Source organism: Phascolarctos cinereus, unplaced genomic scaffold (genome assembly GCF_003287225.1).
Source record: "Phascolarctos cinereus isolate Bilbo 61053 unplaced genomic scaffold, phaCin_HiC Scaffold_726;HRSCAF=1367, whole genome shotgun sequence".
NCBI lineage: Eukaryota > Metazoa > Chordata > Mammalia > Diprotodontia > Phascolarctidae > Phascolarctos > Phascolarctos cinereus.
The window spans coordinates 418,639,242-418,657,696 of NW_027556098.1; the positions used below are offsets into that span (position 1 = coordinate 418,639,242).

The following is an 18,455-nucleotide window of genomic DNA, read 5'->3' on the forward strand; positions in this document are numbered from 1 at the left end:
TCTTGAAATCTTGTATTTGAGAATCAATTTTTTTGTTCAGCTCTTGTCTTTTCATCAAGAATGCTTGAAAATCCTCTATTTCATTGAATATTCATTTTTCCCCCTGAAGGATTATACTCAATTTGGCTGGGTAGGTGGTTCTTGGTTTTAATCCAAGCTCCTTTGACCTCCAGAATATCATATTCCAAGCCCTCTAATCCTTTAATGTAGAAGCTGTGCAAGGAAATCTTGTGTTATCCTGATTGGGTTTCTACAATACGTGAATTGTGTTTTTTTTTTCTGGCTGCTTGTAATATTTTCTCCTCGACCTGGGAACTCTGATAATATTCCTAGGAATTTTCCTTTGGGGATCTCTTTTAGGAGGTGATTGGTGGATTCATTCAATTTCTATTTTACCCTCTGGTTCTAGAATATCAGGGCACTTTTCTTTGATAATTTCTTGAAAGATGATCATGGTTTTCAGGTAGTCCAATAATTTTAAAATTATCTTTCCTAGATCTATTTTCCAGGTCAGTTGTTTTTCCAATGAGATATTTTACATTGTCTTCTGTCATTCTTTTGGTTTTGTTTTATTATTTTTTTGATTTCTCACAGAGTCGTTAGCTTCCATTTGCTGCATTCTAATTTTTAAGGAATTATTTTCTTCAGTGAGCTTTTGGACTTCCTTTTCCATTGCAGTTCTGTTCTTTAAGGCATTCTTCTCCTCACTGGCTTTTTGGTCTTATCTTGCCATTTGGGTTAATCTATTTTTTAAGATATTTTCTTCAGTATATTTTTGGGTCTCCTTTAGCAAGCTCTTGACTTGTTTTTTGTGATTTTCTTACATTGGTCTCATTTCTCTTCCCATTTTTCCTCTGCTTCTCTTACTTGCTTTTCAGAATCCTTTTTGAGCTCTTCCATGGCCTGAGACCAATTCATATTTTTCTTGGAGGCTTTGAATGTAGGAGCTTTGACTTTGTTGTCTTCTTCTGGTTGTATGTTTTGATCTTCTTTGTCACCAAAGTAAGATTCTATAGTCTGAGGTTTTTTTTCCCCACTGTTTGTTCATGTTCCCAGCCGATTACTTGACTTTTTAACTCTTTGTTAAGGTAGGGGTCTGCTTCCAGTGTAGAGGATGTGCTATCCCAAGCTTCAGGGGTTTTGTGCAGCTGTTTTCAGAGATATTTCTAGGGACCTGTAAATTTTCATTTCTTCCAAGGAGGTGTGATCTAAGGAGAGGTTTTTACTCCCTTCCTGGCCTGCGCTCTGGTCTGTGAGTGACCACAAGCACTCTTTTGTGCCTTGTAACTGTCAGGAAGATTCCCTCTGCACTGCTACCACAAGCTCTGCCAGGCCAGTGCTCCTTCTCACCCCAGGACCGCCACCTAGGACTGCAACAGAGATCTAAGCATGAACAAAGCAAGAGAATCCTGTCTCACTACCAGCGAAGAGATCCCTGCAATCCTGCTCTAATCAGCTGCTCAATCCCTACACCATCTGTGTTCTAAGAACTTGAGAAGCAACTGCTGCAGCTGTGGCTGCTGTCACAGGGCTATGTTAGGGCCACAGCTGGACCATGCTCCTCTCTCACCCAGGCCTGACAGAGCTTTCCCACTGACCTTCTAAGTCGTCTTTGGCGTTTATGGGTTGAGAAGTCTGGAAACCACCATGGCTTCCCATGATTTAGTCCCCTGAGGCCTACTCTGGGTTTCCTCTGGCCTGTCTTTGCCTGCCCGGCCCGTGCTAAACAGTGCGCCTCTCCCAGCCCTGTGCAACAGACCTTTCCTGTCAAGCGTCCAGGTTGTCTTGGGCTGGAAATTTGTTTCACTCTGTCTTTTTGTGGGTTCTGCTGCTCTAGAATTTGTTTAGAGTCATTTTTACAGGTATTTGGAAGAGTTTGGGGGAGAGCTCAAGCAAGTCACTGCTTTTGCTCCTCCATCTTGGCTCTGCCCCCCAGGTCCTTGTCTTGATGGCCAGTTTATGACCTGGAAAGGAAAAGGCAAGATTCCTCCTCTTCAATGATCCTTCTCTGTCTCTAGCTCAACCTGCACAGGATCTGGTCCTATTCCAACAAGGGAGTTTGTAGCCATAAGGAATGGCCCCTGGTATCCACAGGACTCCATCTCAGATCAGTGGAGTCAGTCCACACACCTGACAAATATTAGCAAACATGAATATTTCCATAGTCATAGAAGAACAGCAGATGAAGGTTGTATATGAAATCTTCAATGGATATTACTTGTAGAATATTACTTTGAACATATGTATTATATTCAGTTTAGTAGCAGCAATATAACTCTGCCTGTTATTGACCCCATCTGAACTTCCTTCTTCTCTTTTTTGGATTTTATCTTGTTTGTTAACATTTTCTATTCTTTTTTTTTTTTCTTGTGCATCACTGATACTACCCCCATCCAGTTTCTTGCCCTGCTTGGTTTTTTTCAAAGCTGTCTCATGTAACATATGTGTACAGTCAAGCAAACCACCTTCACACATTAGTCTGCAAATGCCTTGACCCAAAAGTCTGACCTGATTCTGAAGTCTTTCCCAATGTTTTTCCTGTACAGTCTCATAGATAGTGTATAGCTGTCTCCTGGTTCTGCTCACTTCACTCTACTCACTTCATCCAAGTCTTCCCATCTCTCTGTAGTCATCTCCCATTCCCCATTTCTTCAGGTGCAGTGCTATTCCATTTCATAGACTATATCTCATTCAGCCCTTCCCCAACTGATGGAGGACAGCTGTGGCTATTTCTGTACCTATGGGTCCTTTTGCTCTGTCTTTGATATCTTATTGTCAAACAATCAAGAGGTCTAGCATATTTAACTTCTAAAATTCTATTCAGGTCCTTAAATTATTTTTCTTGGTCAATTTTTATTTACTTTTATAATTTATATAATATTTATATATAGTAATATGTGTAAATGTATATTTATATAATTTTATAATTTATATAATTTATTTAGGTCTGAGAGGGACAAATTGATTTCCAATACCATTATAGTTTTACTGTATATTTAAATTTAAATTTTTTTTAGAATGAAGATGTTATATCATGTTGTGCATATATGTTTAGCATTTATATTAATTCATTGTCTATTATACCTTTCAGCAAATCACAGTTTCCCTGTTTATCTTTTTAAATTATTTCTATGTTTGCTTTTGCTTTTTCTGAGATCATAATTACTTCCCCCGGTTTGTTTGCTTTTGGTTTTGTTTTTTACTTCAGGTGAAGTGTAATAGATTTTACTCCAGCCCTTTATTTTAACTCTCTGCGTATCTTTCTGTTTCAATGGTTTTTCTTGTAAACAATATATTGTTGGATTCTGGTTTCTAATCCATTCTGTTATCCAATTCTATTTTATGGGTGAGTTCATCCTATTCACATTCACAGTCACATTTCCCTCCATCCTATTCTGTTATATTTTCCTTTTTCTTTTTTTCCCATTTCGCCTCCTCCTTAAGGGTTTATTTTGCTCACAGACCTTTCGTAGAATTTTCTTTGCAAAATTTCTTTATGTCTTATCACTTAGAACCATTTTGATAAGAAAGTAACTTCACATTACCTTGTCTCTCTGACTTCTCCATAGTTTTTCATAGATCACAAATAAACAGATACTGGATTGCTGACTCCATGTAGTCAAGAACTTCACAGTAAAACATCTCTGAACTATCTTCCGACTTCCAGAACAAACTGTCCTTCTCAACATTCCATTTGGCTCTTAAAGAATTATGATTTTAGGGGCAGCTAGATGGCGTAGGGGATAGAGCTCTGATCTTGGAGTGAGAAGGACCTGAGTTCAATCTGGCTTTAGACACTTGAGGCTTATTAGCTGTGTGACGCTGGGCAAGTCACTTAACCCTGATTGCCTCACCAAAAACCAAAAATAAACAAAAAAAGCCCAAAAAGATTATGATTTTAAGTGCTGGCTCTGACATGAACAGTGTGACCTTTGGCAGAGTTAAGTTGAGTTCTCTAGGCCTCAGTTTCCTTCTCTTTAAATTGAGGAGGTTAGACTAGATAAATTCTAAAGACTCTTCCAGATCTAAATTCTGTAGCCTTTGGTGTTTCAGGAATTGGTGACATTCAAGGATGTGGTTGTGGCCTTTAGCCAGGAGGAGTGGTGCCTCCTGGATACTTCACAGAAGAAGCTATATAAAGATGTCATGCTGGAGAACTCCTGGAACATGCTTTCCTTGGGTAAGATCAACTTGCCTTTTTACACCACCATTACCTCAGCTATTTCAATTCTGCCATTGAAGGGAATGTTTTTACTCCACCAGCATTCCATGCCCCTAACCCCCAGCCACCAAGTGGACAATGCTTTAAGCTTTTATCCATTAATAGAGAACAGAAATTTCTAGTTCCCCTTTATCCAGGAGATAGGGTCTCCCTGCTCCCTATTCTTGTATAAAAATTCTTCATTTTATGTAACAGGAAGCGAAGAGCTTCATCTGTTGCTCCTTAAGCTGTTTCTTTCAGATTCCAGGGAGCTTCAGGTCAAAGATTAAATCATCATTACATATTCTTAGACTTGGAACTGACCTCATAGGTTATCTGGTCTAACTCCCAAGTGAACCAAAATTTCTCCCTGAAAGGTAGTCAACCAGCTTTTACTTGACAATCTTCTGTGAAGGGAATCTCTACTTCTTGAGGAAGCCCCTTCACCTTTGGAATTGTCTAATCATTACGATATTTTACATGATATAAAACCTAAATTTGCAACTCACTTAAACTAACCCTTATTTCTTGGGCTTAACAGGGCAAGTTTGTCCTCATTCTTCCTTTATACTCCTCCCAAATTCCAGGGAATATAATGAGATATATAGCATGTCTACATATTTCTTGGAGAGAGATGAGCAAATAATGAGTTTTGTAATTCCAAATGGGCTCCATAATCTTTTCCCTTCCGCCTCCAATAGTTCCCAGTAAAACCCTATAGATCATCCAAAAGGGTGCTTGGAACATCCTCTGGCCCTTTAGAGCTCACCTCCTTTCCCTGAAAGCTGAAAAGGACTAAATTCTGAGGTTCTCTCTGTCCTCAGCCCTTCCCTATTTACCGTGAGCAGGGCTTCCAGTTCCCAAAGAAGATTTGATCTCTTTGGACCAAGGGGAAGCACCATGGATGCTGGAAGGAGAAGATTCAATAAACTCCTGTTCAGGTGAGTGAGTTAGATCAGGAAGATCCAAGGCTGGTATCTCAAGATATCAATATTTGGAAATGTAGGGCACTCTTAGAAACATAAAGAACTCCTCAGAGCTCTTGAGGGCAGTTGAAAATGGCTAAGGCTGTATACTTTGAGCTTTTTCATAGACTGTCCTTGTCAAAAAAGTCATTTTCCTGATATCTTTGCCTGATGTTTGCCTACATTTTTTGGAGAAAGTGGTCCTTGGTATGACACAGACCTTTCTCTTTCCACATTCTTAGGAATTTACTTTGTCCCAGAAAAGGGAAGTGGAATAAGCATTTATATAGCACCTACTGTGTTCTAGGCACTGTGCTAAGTGCTTTATAAATATTATCTCATTTGATCCTCACAATGGCCTTGGGAGGCAGGTACTGTTATTATCCCCATTTTACAGTTGAGGAAAATGAGGCAAATAGAGGTTAGCTGAATTGCCCAGGGTCATACAGGTAGTGGGTGTCTGAGGCCAGATTTGAATTCAGGTCATTCTGACTCCAAGCCCAGCACTCAATCTACTGCACTACCTAGCTGCTTCAGAGATAAGTATTTTGAATCATTTCCCCATGGCTGTTCAGTGATTGGACTAATGTTCTATTTCCCATAAGGGCTAAGACAATTCCCTAAGCCCTGAGAATGATTCAAGAGAGATATGTTCATTGCATTCAAGGCTTTCGAGTCTTGTTAGAGGAATGAAATATAGCTATGGAGTAATGCTTGTCCCATTCTATATCTGGTTCACATTGATGGAAATCTCAGCAAGTCCTTTAGAAGCAGATAAAATGTCAGGAGAACAATGGATGACATTTGATAAAATCAAATTTAGTTGGGATGCATTTGAAACCTTGCATGCAAGTTCAACAAATCAACTACATAGTTTTAGACTCAGGGAGACAGGTCTGGATTGGTTCACGATTGATGCATAAAAAGACCTGAGTGTGTCAGGGGACTGAGCATCCAATAGGAGTGAATATGAAGCCAAAAGAAGCAGACATAAGTTGAAACTGGATGGATGGAAGCATAGTGTCCATACCAAGTGAGCTGATAGGCCCATTATATTGTGCCTTACTCCAGGAACACCTTTAGTGAGTAATATGTTCAGTAGTTGGCACGACATTTTATGGAAGATATTGATAAACCTGCACAAAAGTGATACAGAGTGGTCAGGAGTGGGTGGGCTCTGATCGACTTCTTTGAGGAAGCCTCTCATCCCTCAGGACTATGAAGACAGAGCCATTGTAGTGTCAGTGGGGAAGTACTGGACGAATGAAAAAAATACACATTGCCTGATTACTATGTGCAAAGGACAGTGCTAATTACTAGAGAGGCAAAACAATTAGCAAGATTCCCTGCTTTTAAGGAAGTCACATCATGATGGAGTAGACAAAATATAAAGGTTTTTTGCAAGTCAGATTGAAAAGTCCTATGATCTCTGCGGTGTAAAGGCAGAGCAAATAGTAATGCATATTCTTTAATGCCTTTTCTATGTGACAAAATAGTGTCTGTTTCTGACCGTTGAACCATTTGACCATACCAGGGACTTCAGTGATGAGAACATTCTTTTGGTTGTTTTTAGTAGTGAGAACTGCTAAGGTAGAAGGGCTCTAACACAACAAGGAAACATTTGGCTGGTTTCATTTCCACAGAGGTTGCTTCCCAGGTTTATGGCTGCATAGATTTATGGCAATTACTTAACGGCAATTAAATGGTGTATACCTGTCACTCAGCTTAGCACAGCACCTTTACTAAAATTGGACTTAATGCTAGAGCCTAACAAAACACATAGAGAAAACCAGAAACATTAAATATATAAGTCGTGGACCAGGACACAATTAAAATTAGTCAACAGAATTAGTTAACAAAAGGCTTTTGAAGAAAGAAGTCATCTTTAAATGGAGAGAGGCAATGGAGGACCACAGAAAGAGTTCTGAAGTAGCTGTATTAGGATAGGAGTAAAGTTCCAGCTCTTCCTTTATAAGTAGTATAACTTTAGTCACGTCATTTAACCATTATGATCCCATTTCCTGAGCTGTGAAGTGTAATGAGAGTGTTTGGTCTGCTTATATTAAAGGCTCGTTGTGAATCAGTCAGTCAATATGCATTTATTTGTTGTCATTCACTTGTCCCACTCTTTGTGACCCCATTTAGAGTTTTCTTGGCAAAGACATTGAAGTAGTTTGCCATTTCCTTCTCCAGCTCATCTTACAGATGAAGAAACTGAGGCAGGGTTAAATGACTTGCTCAATGTCACACAGCTAGTTAAGTATCTGAGGCCAGATTTGAATTTAGGAAGATGAGACTTCCTGACTCCAGGCCCAGCACTCCGTGTAGTATGGCATCACCTAGCTGCTGGAGGGCATTAGGACGAGTGGCAGGGAAGGTGGTAAGGGTGGATGGTCCTCTATCTCATGGGAAGGAATAGTACTGGTAACTACCTTGCCATCTAAGCCATGTGAGTAGTTATGGATAATTGATGGGTTCTGGATGTTGAGGAGGGGACAAGGGAAAGGAAGAGTGGGAGGGCACCCCCAATGGCCAAAGGTCTGGCCAGCCCAGATGTATTCTCAATTTCAGAGTCAAAGTGGCAAGGAGAGAAGGCAAGAGTCCAAAGAGAAAAGACTGAAGTGATGCTAAATGTGAATCAGTCTTCTTACTATCAATAGAAGTAAGATGATAAATTTATATTACTTGTTTCCTTTAGGTGGTGAAGCCAGGCCTGAAACCAAGGAATCTACTCCAAAACTGAGCATTTCCTGTGACTTCAATTTGAAAGAACTCTGGGATTACAATATCAAGTTGGAGAAAAATCAAGGCAACTGGGAGAATGATTCCAGACATTTAAAAATTATACTCAGACAAACTCCCAGTGAAGGGAAGGATGACAGAAGAAGTTCTAGCCTGGGGTCAACAATTTCTGACCAACGAAGATTTCCTGTAGAAAATATTCACTGTGAATATGACAGAAGTGGAAAGATCTTCAGACAAAATTCAGATCTAATTCAGTGTAAGAAAATAACTTCAGGAAATGGCTATTCTAAGTGTAATACATATGGGGAATGCTTTAATCAGCCATTAGAGCTTACTCATGGTTATGGGAAGCATACTGGAGTGAAAGGTTTTCAAGGTAATCACTGTAAGACAGCCTTGACCTTGATCCCAGACCTTTTGGGGCATCAGAAGAGTCATAGTGGAGAAATGCCTTATAAATATAATGAACTTGGAACAGCTTTCTCCAATCTCTCCTCTATTACAGTACATCAGAGGGTTCAAACTACAGAGAAATGGAATGAATCTAATAAATATAGGAAAACCATTTTTCAGAGTGAAGATCTTATTAAATATCAGAAAACTCACAGTGTACAAAAGCCTCTTAAATGTAATGAGCATCAGAAAGCCTTCAGCAAAAATGGAGACATTGTTGAAGATCAGAACATTCCTACTGGAGAGGAACTCCATAAATACAAAGAATATGGGAAGCCCTTCATCAGAAGTACTGACTTTAACAGTTATCAGAATATGCACAGTGGAGAGAAGTCTTTTAAATGTAATATATGTGAGAAGGCCTTTAGCAAAAGTGCAAACCTTACTGTACATAAGAGGATTCATTTGGGAGAGAAACTTTATAACTGTAATCAATGTGGAAAGACTTTTGGGAAACTCTCCAACCTTGATGTACATCAAAGGATTCATTTTGGAGAAAAGCCCTATAAATGTACTGAATGTGGAAAAGCCTTTATCCAGAGCTCATCCCTCATAGCACATCGGAGGATTCATTCTGGAGAGAAACCTTACATTTGCAATCAGTGTGGAAAGGCTTTCAGAAACCGATCCAACCTTGCTGTACATCAGAGGATTCATACTGGAGAGAAACCCTACAAATGTTATGAATGTGGGAAGGCCTTCAGCCAGAGCAGACACCTTTAGACATGAGAATATTCACACTGGAGAGAAGTCCTATAAATGTAATGAATGTGGGAAAGTCCTCAGCCAGAGCTCATCCCTCATTGCACATCAGAGGATTCATTCTGGAGAGAAACCTTACAAATGTAATCAGTGTGGAAAGGCTTTCAGAAAGCTCTCCAACCTTGTTGTACATCAGAGGATTCATACTGGACAGAAACCCTACAAATGTTCTGAATGTGGGAAGAACTTCAGTCAGAGTAGAGACCTTGTTCGACACCAGAGGATTCATACTGGAGAAAAGCCTTATAAATGTAATGAATGTGAGAAGGCTTTCAATCAGAGTAGAGACCTTTTTCAACACCTGAGGATTCATACTGGAGAAAAACCCTATAAATGTAATAAATGTGGGAAGGCTTTTAGTCAGAGTGCAAACCTCAGTGTACACCAGAGAATTCATACTGGAGAAAAGCACTATAAATGTAATGAATGTGGGAGGGCCTTCAGCCAGAAGTCATCCCTTATTGCACATCAGAGAATTCATTCTGGAGAGAAACCTTACAAATGTGATCAATGTGGAAAGGCTTTTAGAAAACCATCCAACCTTTCTGTACATCAGAGGATTCATACTGGAGAAAAGCCCTACAAATGTAACGAATGTGGGAAGGCCTTCAGCCAGAGTAGGCACCTTCTTAGCCATCAGAATATTCATGTTGAAGAGAAGCCCTGTAAATGTAACGTATGTGGAAGGGCCTTCAACCAGAGCTCATCCCTTAGTGCACATCAGAGGATTCATTCTGGAGAGAAGCCTTACAGATGTAATCAATGTGGAAAGGCTTTCAGGACGCCTTCCAATCTTGCTGTACATCAGAGGATTCATTCTGGAGAGAAGCCTTACACATGTAACGAATGTGAGAAGTCCTTTACCCAGAGTAGGGATCTTCTTCGACATCAGAGGATTCATACTGGAGAGAAGCCCTACAAATGCAACATGTGTGGAAAGGCCTTCAGCCAGAGTAGGGACCTGATTCGACACCAGAGGATTCATACTGGAGAGAAGCCCTATACTTGTAGTAAATGTGGGAAGGCCTTCAGCCAGAGTGCCAACCTCAGTGTACATCAGAGAATTCATACTGGGGAGAAGCCCTACAAATGCAATCAGTGTGAGAAGGCCTTCAGCCAGAGGTCATCCCTCATTGCACATCAGAGGATTCATTCTGGAGAGAAACCTTACAAATGTAATCAATGTGGAAGGGCTTTCAGAAAGCCCTCTAACATTGCTGTGCATCAGAGGATCCATAGTGGGGAGAAGCCTTATAAGTGTAATGATTGTGGGAAGGCTTTTAGCCAGAGTAGAGATCTTCTTAGGCATCAGAATGCACACACTGGAAAGAAGCCTCACAAATGTGATAAATGTGAAAATGCTTTTAGGAAGCCCTCCAAACTTGCTTGAAATGGTAGTGTTCAAACTGGAAAGATCCCTAGGCCAGTGTCTTGGAAAGCATGGTCTGTGGATCCCTGGGGGTGCTTGAGGCCTTTTCAGGGGGCCGATGAGGTCAAAACTATTTTTATAATATTTATATAAGCCATATAATTGGTACACATTTTGTTTCTTTTTGTAATTTTCTATTCTGACCATAAAGAGCACAAAATTACATTTCTATGTACGTAGCTGAACACAAATTAGATTCTCTATGAAATCAGTTGGAGAAAGAAGTGGCAAATCACTCCAATATCTATGCCAAGAAAACCTCAGATGGGGTCATGAAGAATCAGATGTGACTGAAATAACTGAACGACAAAAATAAAAACATTAATCTCCATTTTATGCCATTTCCTTTTTTTAAAGGTATATAATAAAATTCTGCACATGGCTTTAGAAACTTTTCCTTTTGTCTATGCTGCCTTCTTGCCTTCTGTTCTTTTCTGTGTATTTTTTAAAGAAATGGTTTAATGGCCATTTTATTTTTGACATTACTATTGCTAAATTTGGCCTTTCCCACTCATTGAAAATGGAAAGGGAACTCTCTTGTCACAAATAGGCATATTGGAACAGAACAAATCCACACAGTGACCATGTTGAAAGATATATCTCTTTCTTCACCTTGAGACCCTCGCCCCTCTGACAGGAGGTGTGTAATATTTCATCCTAGGTCCTCCAGACACATGGCTCATCATTGCAATGCTCAGTTCTTAAATCTTACTGTTTTTCTTTATGATATTGTTCATGTAGAAATTGTTTTCCTAGTTATACTCACTTCACTCTGCATTAGTTCATACTACCCAGAAATCTCTGAAATCTCTCTTTTTTTTTATTATAATGAAGGAATTATTGCATTAATTCACATACCACAATTTGCTTAGACATAGCTTGATTGAGAGACACCTCCTGCTTTAGATTCTGGTTGTTTGATTCTTTTCCATTTTAATTCTTTCAGGATCAGGAAGTTTTTCTTCCCTGTGGCTATTCCCTCCCATTCATTCCTCATCCTGTGCTATTTCCTTTCTGAACAGAAATATTTCCTAGATTGTGAGCTTGGCTATGAGACCCTATGAATGAACTCAGTTGTATGATTGCTGTAATTCCAAAAGTTATCTCTGACTTTTACCTGAAATCAAATAGAGCTAAGGGAGTTTTCTCATCAGCTTGTGACATTAGGTTGAGGCCTGAGGGAGCAGTGTTGATATTGTTAAAACCATGTTCTTTCGCCTTTCATAGCAAAAATCTCTGATCATAGCAGGAGACCTTTCAACGTTTTATGATGAATCCTATTGTTACAGTCCTTAAGTATCTTTAAGCTAATATGATAGGATGCATGTAGGAGGGCGCTACTGCTTTGATTATTCCTGTTCTGAACTTATGACCACTATTTGTCTCAACTTTCTAATCTAAGGGATAAGGAAAAGTCAGTTCTTAGACTTTCCATCTCCTTGTTCATTGGTTTAATAATGATATATCCGTATGTAAGATTATGTCATTACATAATGACAGAATCCTATCATTATGTGATGACATAACTTGGCATGCCCTGTTACATTCTTTCTGAATGATATGAGGATAACATATCTTCAAAGAGGGGGATAAAATAAAAATGAGAGGTGATCAATATTTTCATTTGTAATAGATTAATTAACTATACTTTGGGAAAAGTAACAACATAAGATTGCTTCTGCTTGAGAACTAGTAGCAATATGATTAGCTTTCCAATGTTTTCCATCCGGTAAAAGAATATATATAAAGGACTCAAGTTGGCTGTAATTGTATTAATGACCCTAAAACTTCTCCTGCTCTGCTGGTGAAAAATAATGGAAAAGGCCAAGTAAAGATGATGGCTCTAAATGATTATTTTATCTTAGAGATAACAGGGAACTACTGAACTTCCTCCAGGTGCCTTTGAAAATCCATAGATGCCCATCCACACAAATGCCTAAATGCACAAGTTTTGGATATGTCTTAGTAATTGTCTATAAAGTCTCCAGGTGGAGTGAGGCTTTCACATGTAGAATTTCTTTGATTAGTTGTCAAGAACATTTAGATCATATTTTCCCAGTTTCAGGTCTCCCCTCTGAGGATATCAGGAGACAGGAGCTAGTTTTACAAAGTCTGGTGCTCAAGGATCCTTTATAAGACTCTAGTCTGTTGATCGTCCATTCCACATATAGGGTTCAGATTATGATAAAAAGAACAAGTGATGTGTGAAGACCACAATTCTCCAAACTTTCAGATAACTTACAGATAGCTTAATTGGATGATCTTCCTATAGCTCTGATGTTTGTAAAGTTAAAGCCATTAGATTTGCCCTGGCTTTCACCACATAAACTAATTATTGGAAGGGAATTGGGTTTTGTTGGGCTCTGTTAAATTATACTAAGTCTCGTCACCACCAAGTTTAAGCATAATTACCTAGAACATCTCCACCAGTGGCTTAGATCCTAGAAAGTTCTAGGAAGATCTCCTAAATGAAATACCTTTGAATCTACCCTGGAAACAAGATATGTTCCAGGTACTCTAAAAACTGATGTAAGGACAGATTGGCTCTGTTAAGCATCAGGAGGAGGAGGAATAGGAATGGGTAATAGATTTATTCTTGAGGTCGGGAAGGCTGTCTTAAAGATTGGAACCATCCCTGTGAGAAAGGGGCTTCCTCCAGAATTAGGAGGCTCCCTTCAATGGATGACTTCAAAGAAAACCTGGAAGACCATTTCTTAGGGAGGTCGTAGAAGAAATTCTTGTCCATGCAGGGGTTAGGCCAGACAACCTCTGAGGTCGGCAACAAGTCTGAGATTCTTTAATTCTTATATAATTTTTGACCTGAAGTTTCCTGGAATAAGAAAGAGATGTCCTGAAGGGCAATACGTGAAGTTTCCACATTCCTACTAGACCAAAGAAAATCCCTTTTATATAAGAGAGAGCAGGAGGACTCTGTCTTTCAGATAGAAAAAGATTGAAGCACCTCTGTTCTCCATTAGTGGATAAAAGCTTAAAAACACTGTCTGCTAAGTAGCAGTATGTAAGGAGCCAAGACCCTCCCTTCAATGACTGTTTCTGGATGACAGAGGTGGGGGTTAGATCAGAGGACAAACCGTTCTTAACCAGGAAGACCAGGTTCCAGGAGTTCTCAGGCATGACCTCAGCCATATCCTTGAATACTACTGTTTCCTGAAACACCAAAGATCATTGGATTTAAAGCTGGAAGGTCCCTTGTCTTAGAGGTCATCCACTCTTCCACCTTCAACATATAGGAGAGAAAATGGAGACCCAGACAAATTAAGTGACTTGTTCAAAGGATGCATTGCTAGTAAACATCACAGTCAATGTTGGAAGCATCACTTTAAAAGCCAGCTGGAATGTTGGGAAAAGTAATTTGTGATGGCAGTTGGAAGATGGTTCAGAAATCTATGAAGTACTTGTCCCTAGGAGTCTGAATATCTATTGATGATTTGTGGAGAAGACAGAGAGAAGGCGATATGAAACATTCCTCATCAGAACTCTCTGTAAGTGATACATTATTTTTTAAAGTTTAATGACAATTCTATCGAGATTTTGAGGTCCTAAGTATTTTGTAAAGAATGCTTCTTTTGTTTAGTAAGGGAAGGAGGGGAGGGATAGGAAAAGCATTGAATAAGCACCAAGTAGGTGCCAGGTATTGTACTAAAGTGTGCTACTTTACAAATATTACCTCATTTTATTCTCACAGCAACCTGTTAGATGGATGCTGTTATTATTTCCATTTTCCAGATGAGGAAACTGAAGTGAATGAAGGTTAAGTGATTTACCCAGGGTCATACAGCTATTAAGTGTCTGAGGCTGGATTTGAACTCAGGTCTTTCTGATGTCAGGCCTAGGCTCCATCCACTGAACCCAGTAGCTGCCTTAGGAAAAGGACTCACATTATAATTATTATTAATAGCTAGAATTTATATAGTGGTCTAAGGTTTACAAAGTGATTTGTAAATATTATGTCATTTTGTACTCACAACAAACCTGGAAGATAGGTACTATTATTTATTTATTTTTTAGTTTTCAACATTCACTTTTATAAGATTTTGAATTCTAAATCCCTTCAACCCCTCCCCCCTCCCCCCTCGATGGAATGATATAGGCTATACATATACAATCAAATTAAACATATTTCCACATTAGTCATGTTGTGAAAGAAGAATCAGAACAAAAGGGAAAAACCCATGAGAAAGAGAAATAAGAGAGAGAAAATTGTATGTTTCAATCTGCATTCAGATTTTGTAGCTCTTTCTCTGGACGTGGATGGCATTTTTCATCATGAGTCTTTGGGAATTGTGTTAAATCATTGCATTGCTGAGAAGAGCTAAGTCTGTCAAAGTTTGTCATTGTACAATGTTTCTATTACTGTGTACAATGTTCTCCTGGTTTTGCTCGTTTCACTTAGCATCAGTTCACGTAAGTCATTCCAGGTTTTTCTGAAATCTACCTGCTCATAATTTCTTATAGCACAATAGTATTCCACTGCATTCATATACCACACCTTGATCAGTCATTCTCCAATTCATGTGCATCCCCTCAATTTCTAATTCTTTGCCACTCCAAAAAGAGCTGCTGTGAATACATTTTGTACATGTGGGTCCTTTTCCCATTTTTATGATCTCTTTGGGATACAGAGATAGAAGTGCTATTGCTGGGTCAAAAGGTACGCACAATTTTATAACCCTTTGGTCATAGTTCCAAATTGCTCTCCACAGTGGCTGTATCAGTTCATAGCTCCACCAACAATGTATTAGCGTTCCAATTTTCCCACATCCTCTCCAACATTTATCATTTTCCTGTTTTATCATGTTGGCCAATCTGATAGGTGTGATGTGGTACCTCAGAGTTGTTTTGATTTGCATTTCTCTAATCAATACTGATTTAGAACATTTTTTATATGACTATAGATAGTTTAATTTCTTCCTCTGAAATCAATTGGGGAATGACTTGTTTTCTTATAAATCTGATTCAGTTCTCCATGTATTTTAGAAATGAGGCTTTTATCAGAGACACTAGATGTAAAAATTGTTTCCCAGCTTTCAGCTTTCCTTCTAATCTTGGTTGCATTAGCTTCATTTGTACACAAACTTTTTAATTGATAGGTACTTTTATTAACTTTGTTTTGTAGAAATGAATAGGAAACTAAGTTACAGAGAGGTTGAGGTGACATACCTAAAGTCAACAGTTCATAATTACCTGAGACTGTATTTGAACTCAGGAATTCCTAACTCTAGGCCTAACATTTTATCCACTGCACTATTTATCTGCCTCAGAAAAAGGATTCATCTATTTAATATTAATAATGCTATTAATAATTGGTAGCATTCATATAGCACTTTAATGTTTGTAAAGTGCTTTACAAATATTATATATTTTTGTTCTCATAACAACCCCTGGGAGGAAGGTGCTACAGATGAAGAAAATGAAGTACAGAGATATTAAGTGACATACCCGGGGTTACATAGCTAGTAAGTATCTGAGGCCAAATTTGAACTCAGGACTTCCTGACTCTAAGTCCAAAGCTATATCCACTGCATTTGAATTTGAATTTTATTCAGGCCTAACGTTCTCCATTTTCCTAATCTGATACACATAGAACATCTGTTCTGCAAAAACTGTTGTCATCAAATTCTGTTCTGTTTCATTTTCATCCACATCTACAATTTTGAAACCTAAATCTACCATTCTTTTTTTTCAGAGCCTCTGTTGTTCTGAGCATTTTTCTCTTACATATGTTGTTATTGTTCATCCTTCATTTTCAAAGAGGACCAATGACATCATGGGGTAATGTTTTGACTTGTGTGTGAATTGAATTTAAGTGAGGCAGAGTTGCGCAAAGTCATCCCCATTACTCTCTCTTCTAGAGTCATACATTCCAGAGTTATATGTACAAAATTGCCCATTTTCTTTTTCATCAGTTTGATTTTTTCTTTAAGAACTCCAGTTTCTGTGCAGTTTTGTATCCATATTTCTTAATTTTAATTTTACTAGTCAACAAGCATTTATTAAGCACTTGTTATGTCCCAGGCACTGTGCTATGCACTAGGGAGACAAAGAAAGCAAAAACCCAGTCCCTGCCTTCAAAGAGTTCACAGTCTAATGGGGGAGACAACATGCAAACCACTTTTATGAAGGCACCAGCAGTGAGGAGCAAAGCCTCCTACAGAAGGTGAGATTTGAGCTAAGTTTCAAAGGAAGCCAGGAGGCAGAGGTATGGAGGGAGGGCCTCCCAGGCTTGGGGGACAGCCCAAGAAAAGTTAGGAGTCAGGAAATGGAGAGTCGTGTGTGAGGAACAGCAAAGAGGTCAGAGCTGTTGGGTCATAAACCACATAGAAGAGAGTCAAGTGTAAGAAGGCTGGATAGGTAGGAAAGGGTCAGGTTGTGATGGGCTTTAAAAGCTTAACAAGAGACTTTATATTTGATCCTGGAGGTAGCAGGGAGTCCCTGGAGTTTATTGACATGGCCAGACCTGTGCTTGAGGAAGAACCCTTTGTTGGGTGTGGAATGGAGCAGAGACAAGGGACTGGAGTCAAGGGAGACTAAGCAGCAGCTGTGAGGAGATGGGGGCCTGTCCCAGGGAGGTGGCAGTGTCCCAGGAGAAAGAAATTGGGATATTTCGAACGATGCAGCAAGACTTGGTGACAGACTTGGTTACGTGGGGTTACAGGGAATGAGGAATTGAGGATGACACCCAGGCTGCGAACCTCAGTGATAGAGGCAGTTAGGTGATATAGGGACTAGAGCACTGGGCCTCCAGGAAGGATGATTTGATTTCAAATCCGGCCTCAGACACTGACTGTGCGACCTTTAGTGAATGCTTGTTCCCTTTCCCCTTCCTGCTGGGGTGATGATGACCCCCAGCAGTAACAGGGAAGGTGAGATGAGGGGAAAATTCTCAGTGAACACATATTAAGCACCTACTATGTGCCAGACATTGTGTTATTAGAGATACAAAGAACGGTAAAAGATACTCCCGGCCCTCTGGGGGCGCACAGTCTAATGGAGGAAGATGACACATAAAAGGAAGCTGAAAAAGGAGTGGAATGGAGGTACCTGACAAAGGCAAATGGCAAAGTCCTGCAGCTGGTGGGGAAATGATGAAATGGCTGTCCTGGGTCGCCTCTGTAAGTGGGGGATCTGGGAGGAACTCTGATATCCACCCTCTAAACTCTCCAATCAGAGGGATGGCGGGGCCCCAGGGGCAGGGTAGATTGAGGAAGTGTGACTTTCAGAGCTGGTGTGATCTTGCAGAAAGATGAGTTTCTGGAGACAGTGATGAAGTCTAGGAGAGCAGACAGGTGGGAAATAATGAGGCGTCTGCTCTGGGGCCCCTCCTTAAATGCAAGGGAGGGCAGTTGGCACAGGATGTCCAGTTCAAGACATCCAGGAGGCAATTGGAAACTCCTATTCTGGAATTCTGTGTTCTTGATCTATTATTTTTAGGTATTCTCAAGAATTTACAAACAATTAAGTGGCTTTAATTTTTAAAATTAAATTATTTTATTTTTGTTACATTTTGGATTCCAAGCTGTTTCCCTACCTTCCTTCCAACCCTGCCCTAGAGAAAACCACTATGTCACACACACACACACACACACACACACACACACACACACACTTAATCATACAATACACACTTCCATATGTCAGTTTTTCTCAGGAGGCGGATAGCATCTTCCTTCCTAGGTCCCATATGGTTAATTTGAGTATTTATAATACTCAGAATAGCTTAGTCATTCACAGTTGCTCTTTGACCAATATTGCTATTACTGTATACAATGTTCTCTTGGTTCTGCTCGTTACATTCTGCATTATTTCATGCAAATCTTTTCATGTTTTTCTAAATGCAAACTTCTTGTCATTCTTTCCAGCACACTAGCATTCCATCATG

At 39.5% G+C, this 18,455-nt stretch overlaps 1 protein-coding gene and 1 pseudogene across 2 annotated transcripts in view; both read left to right on the forward strand.

Annotated features, from left to right (window-relative positions):
- The window catches only part of LOC144454126 (zinc finger protein 317-like), a 9,599-nt pseudogene extending 4,485 nt beyond the window's left edge, over window positions 1–5,114 (forward strand). Inside the window, exons 2-3 of the transcript XR_013482644.1 lie at window positions 4,054–4,180; window positions 5,026–5,114. The product of XR_013482644.1 is annotated as a zinc finger protein 317-like (transcript). The remainder of the gene's footprint in view (window positions 1–4,053; window positions 4,181–5,025) is intronic.
- The window catches only part of LOC110219952 (uncharacterized), a 33,814-nt gene continuing 20,419 nt past the window's right edge, over window positions 5,061–18,455 (forward strand). Inside the window, 3 exon segments of the mRNA XM_078145966.1 lie at window positions 5,061–5,142; window positions 7,865–9,083; window positions 9,085–10,520. Coding sequence (XP_078002092.1) covers window positions 5,106–5,142; window positions 7,865–9,083; window positions 9,085–10,520 — 2,692 coding nt within the window. The 5' untranslated portion in view covers window positions 5,061–5,105.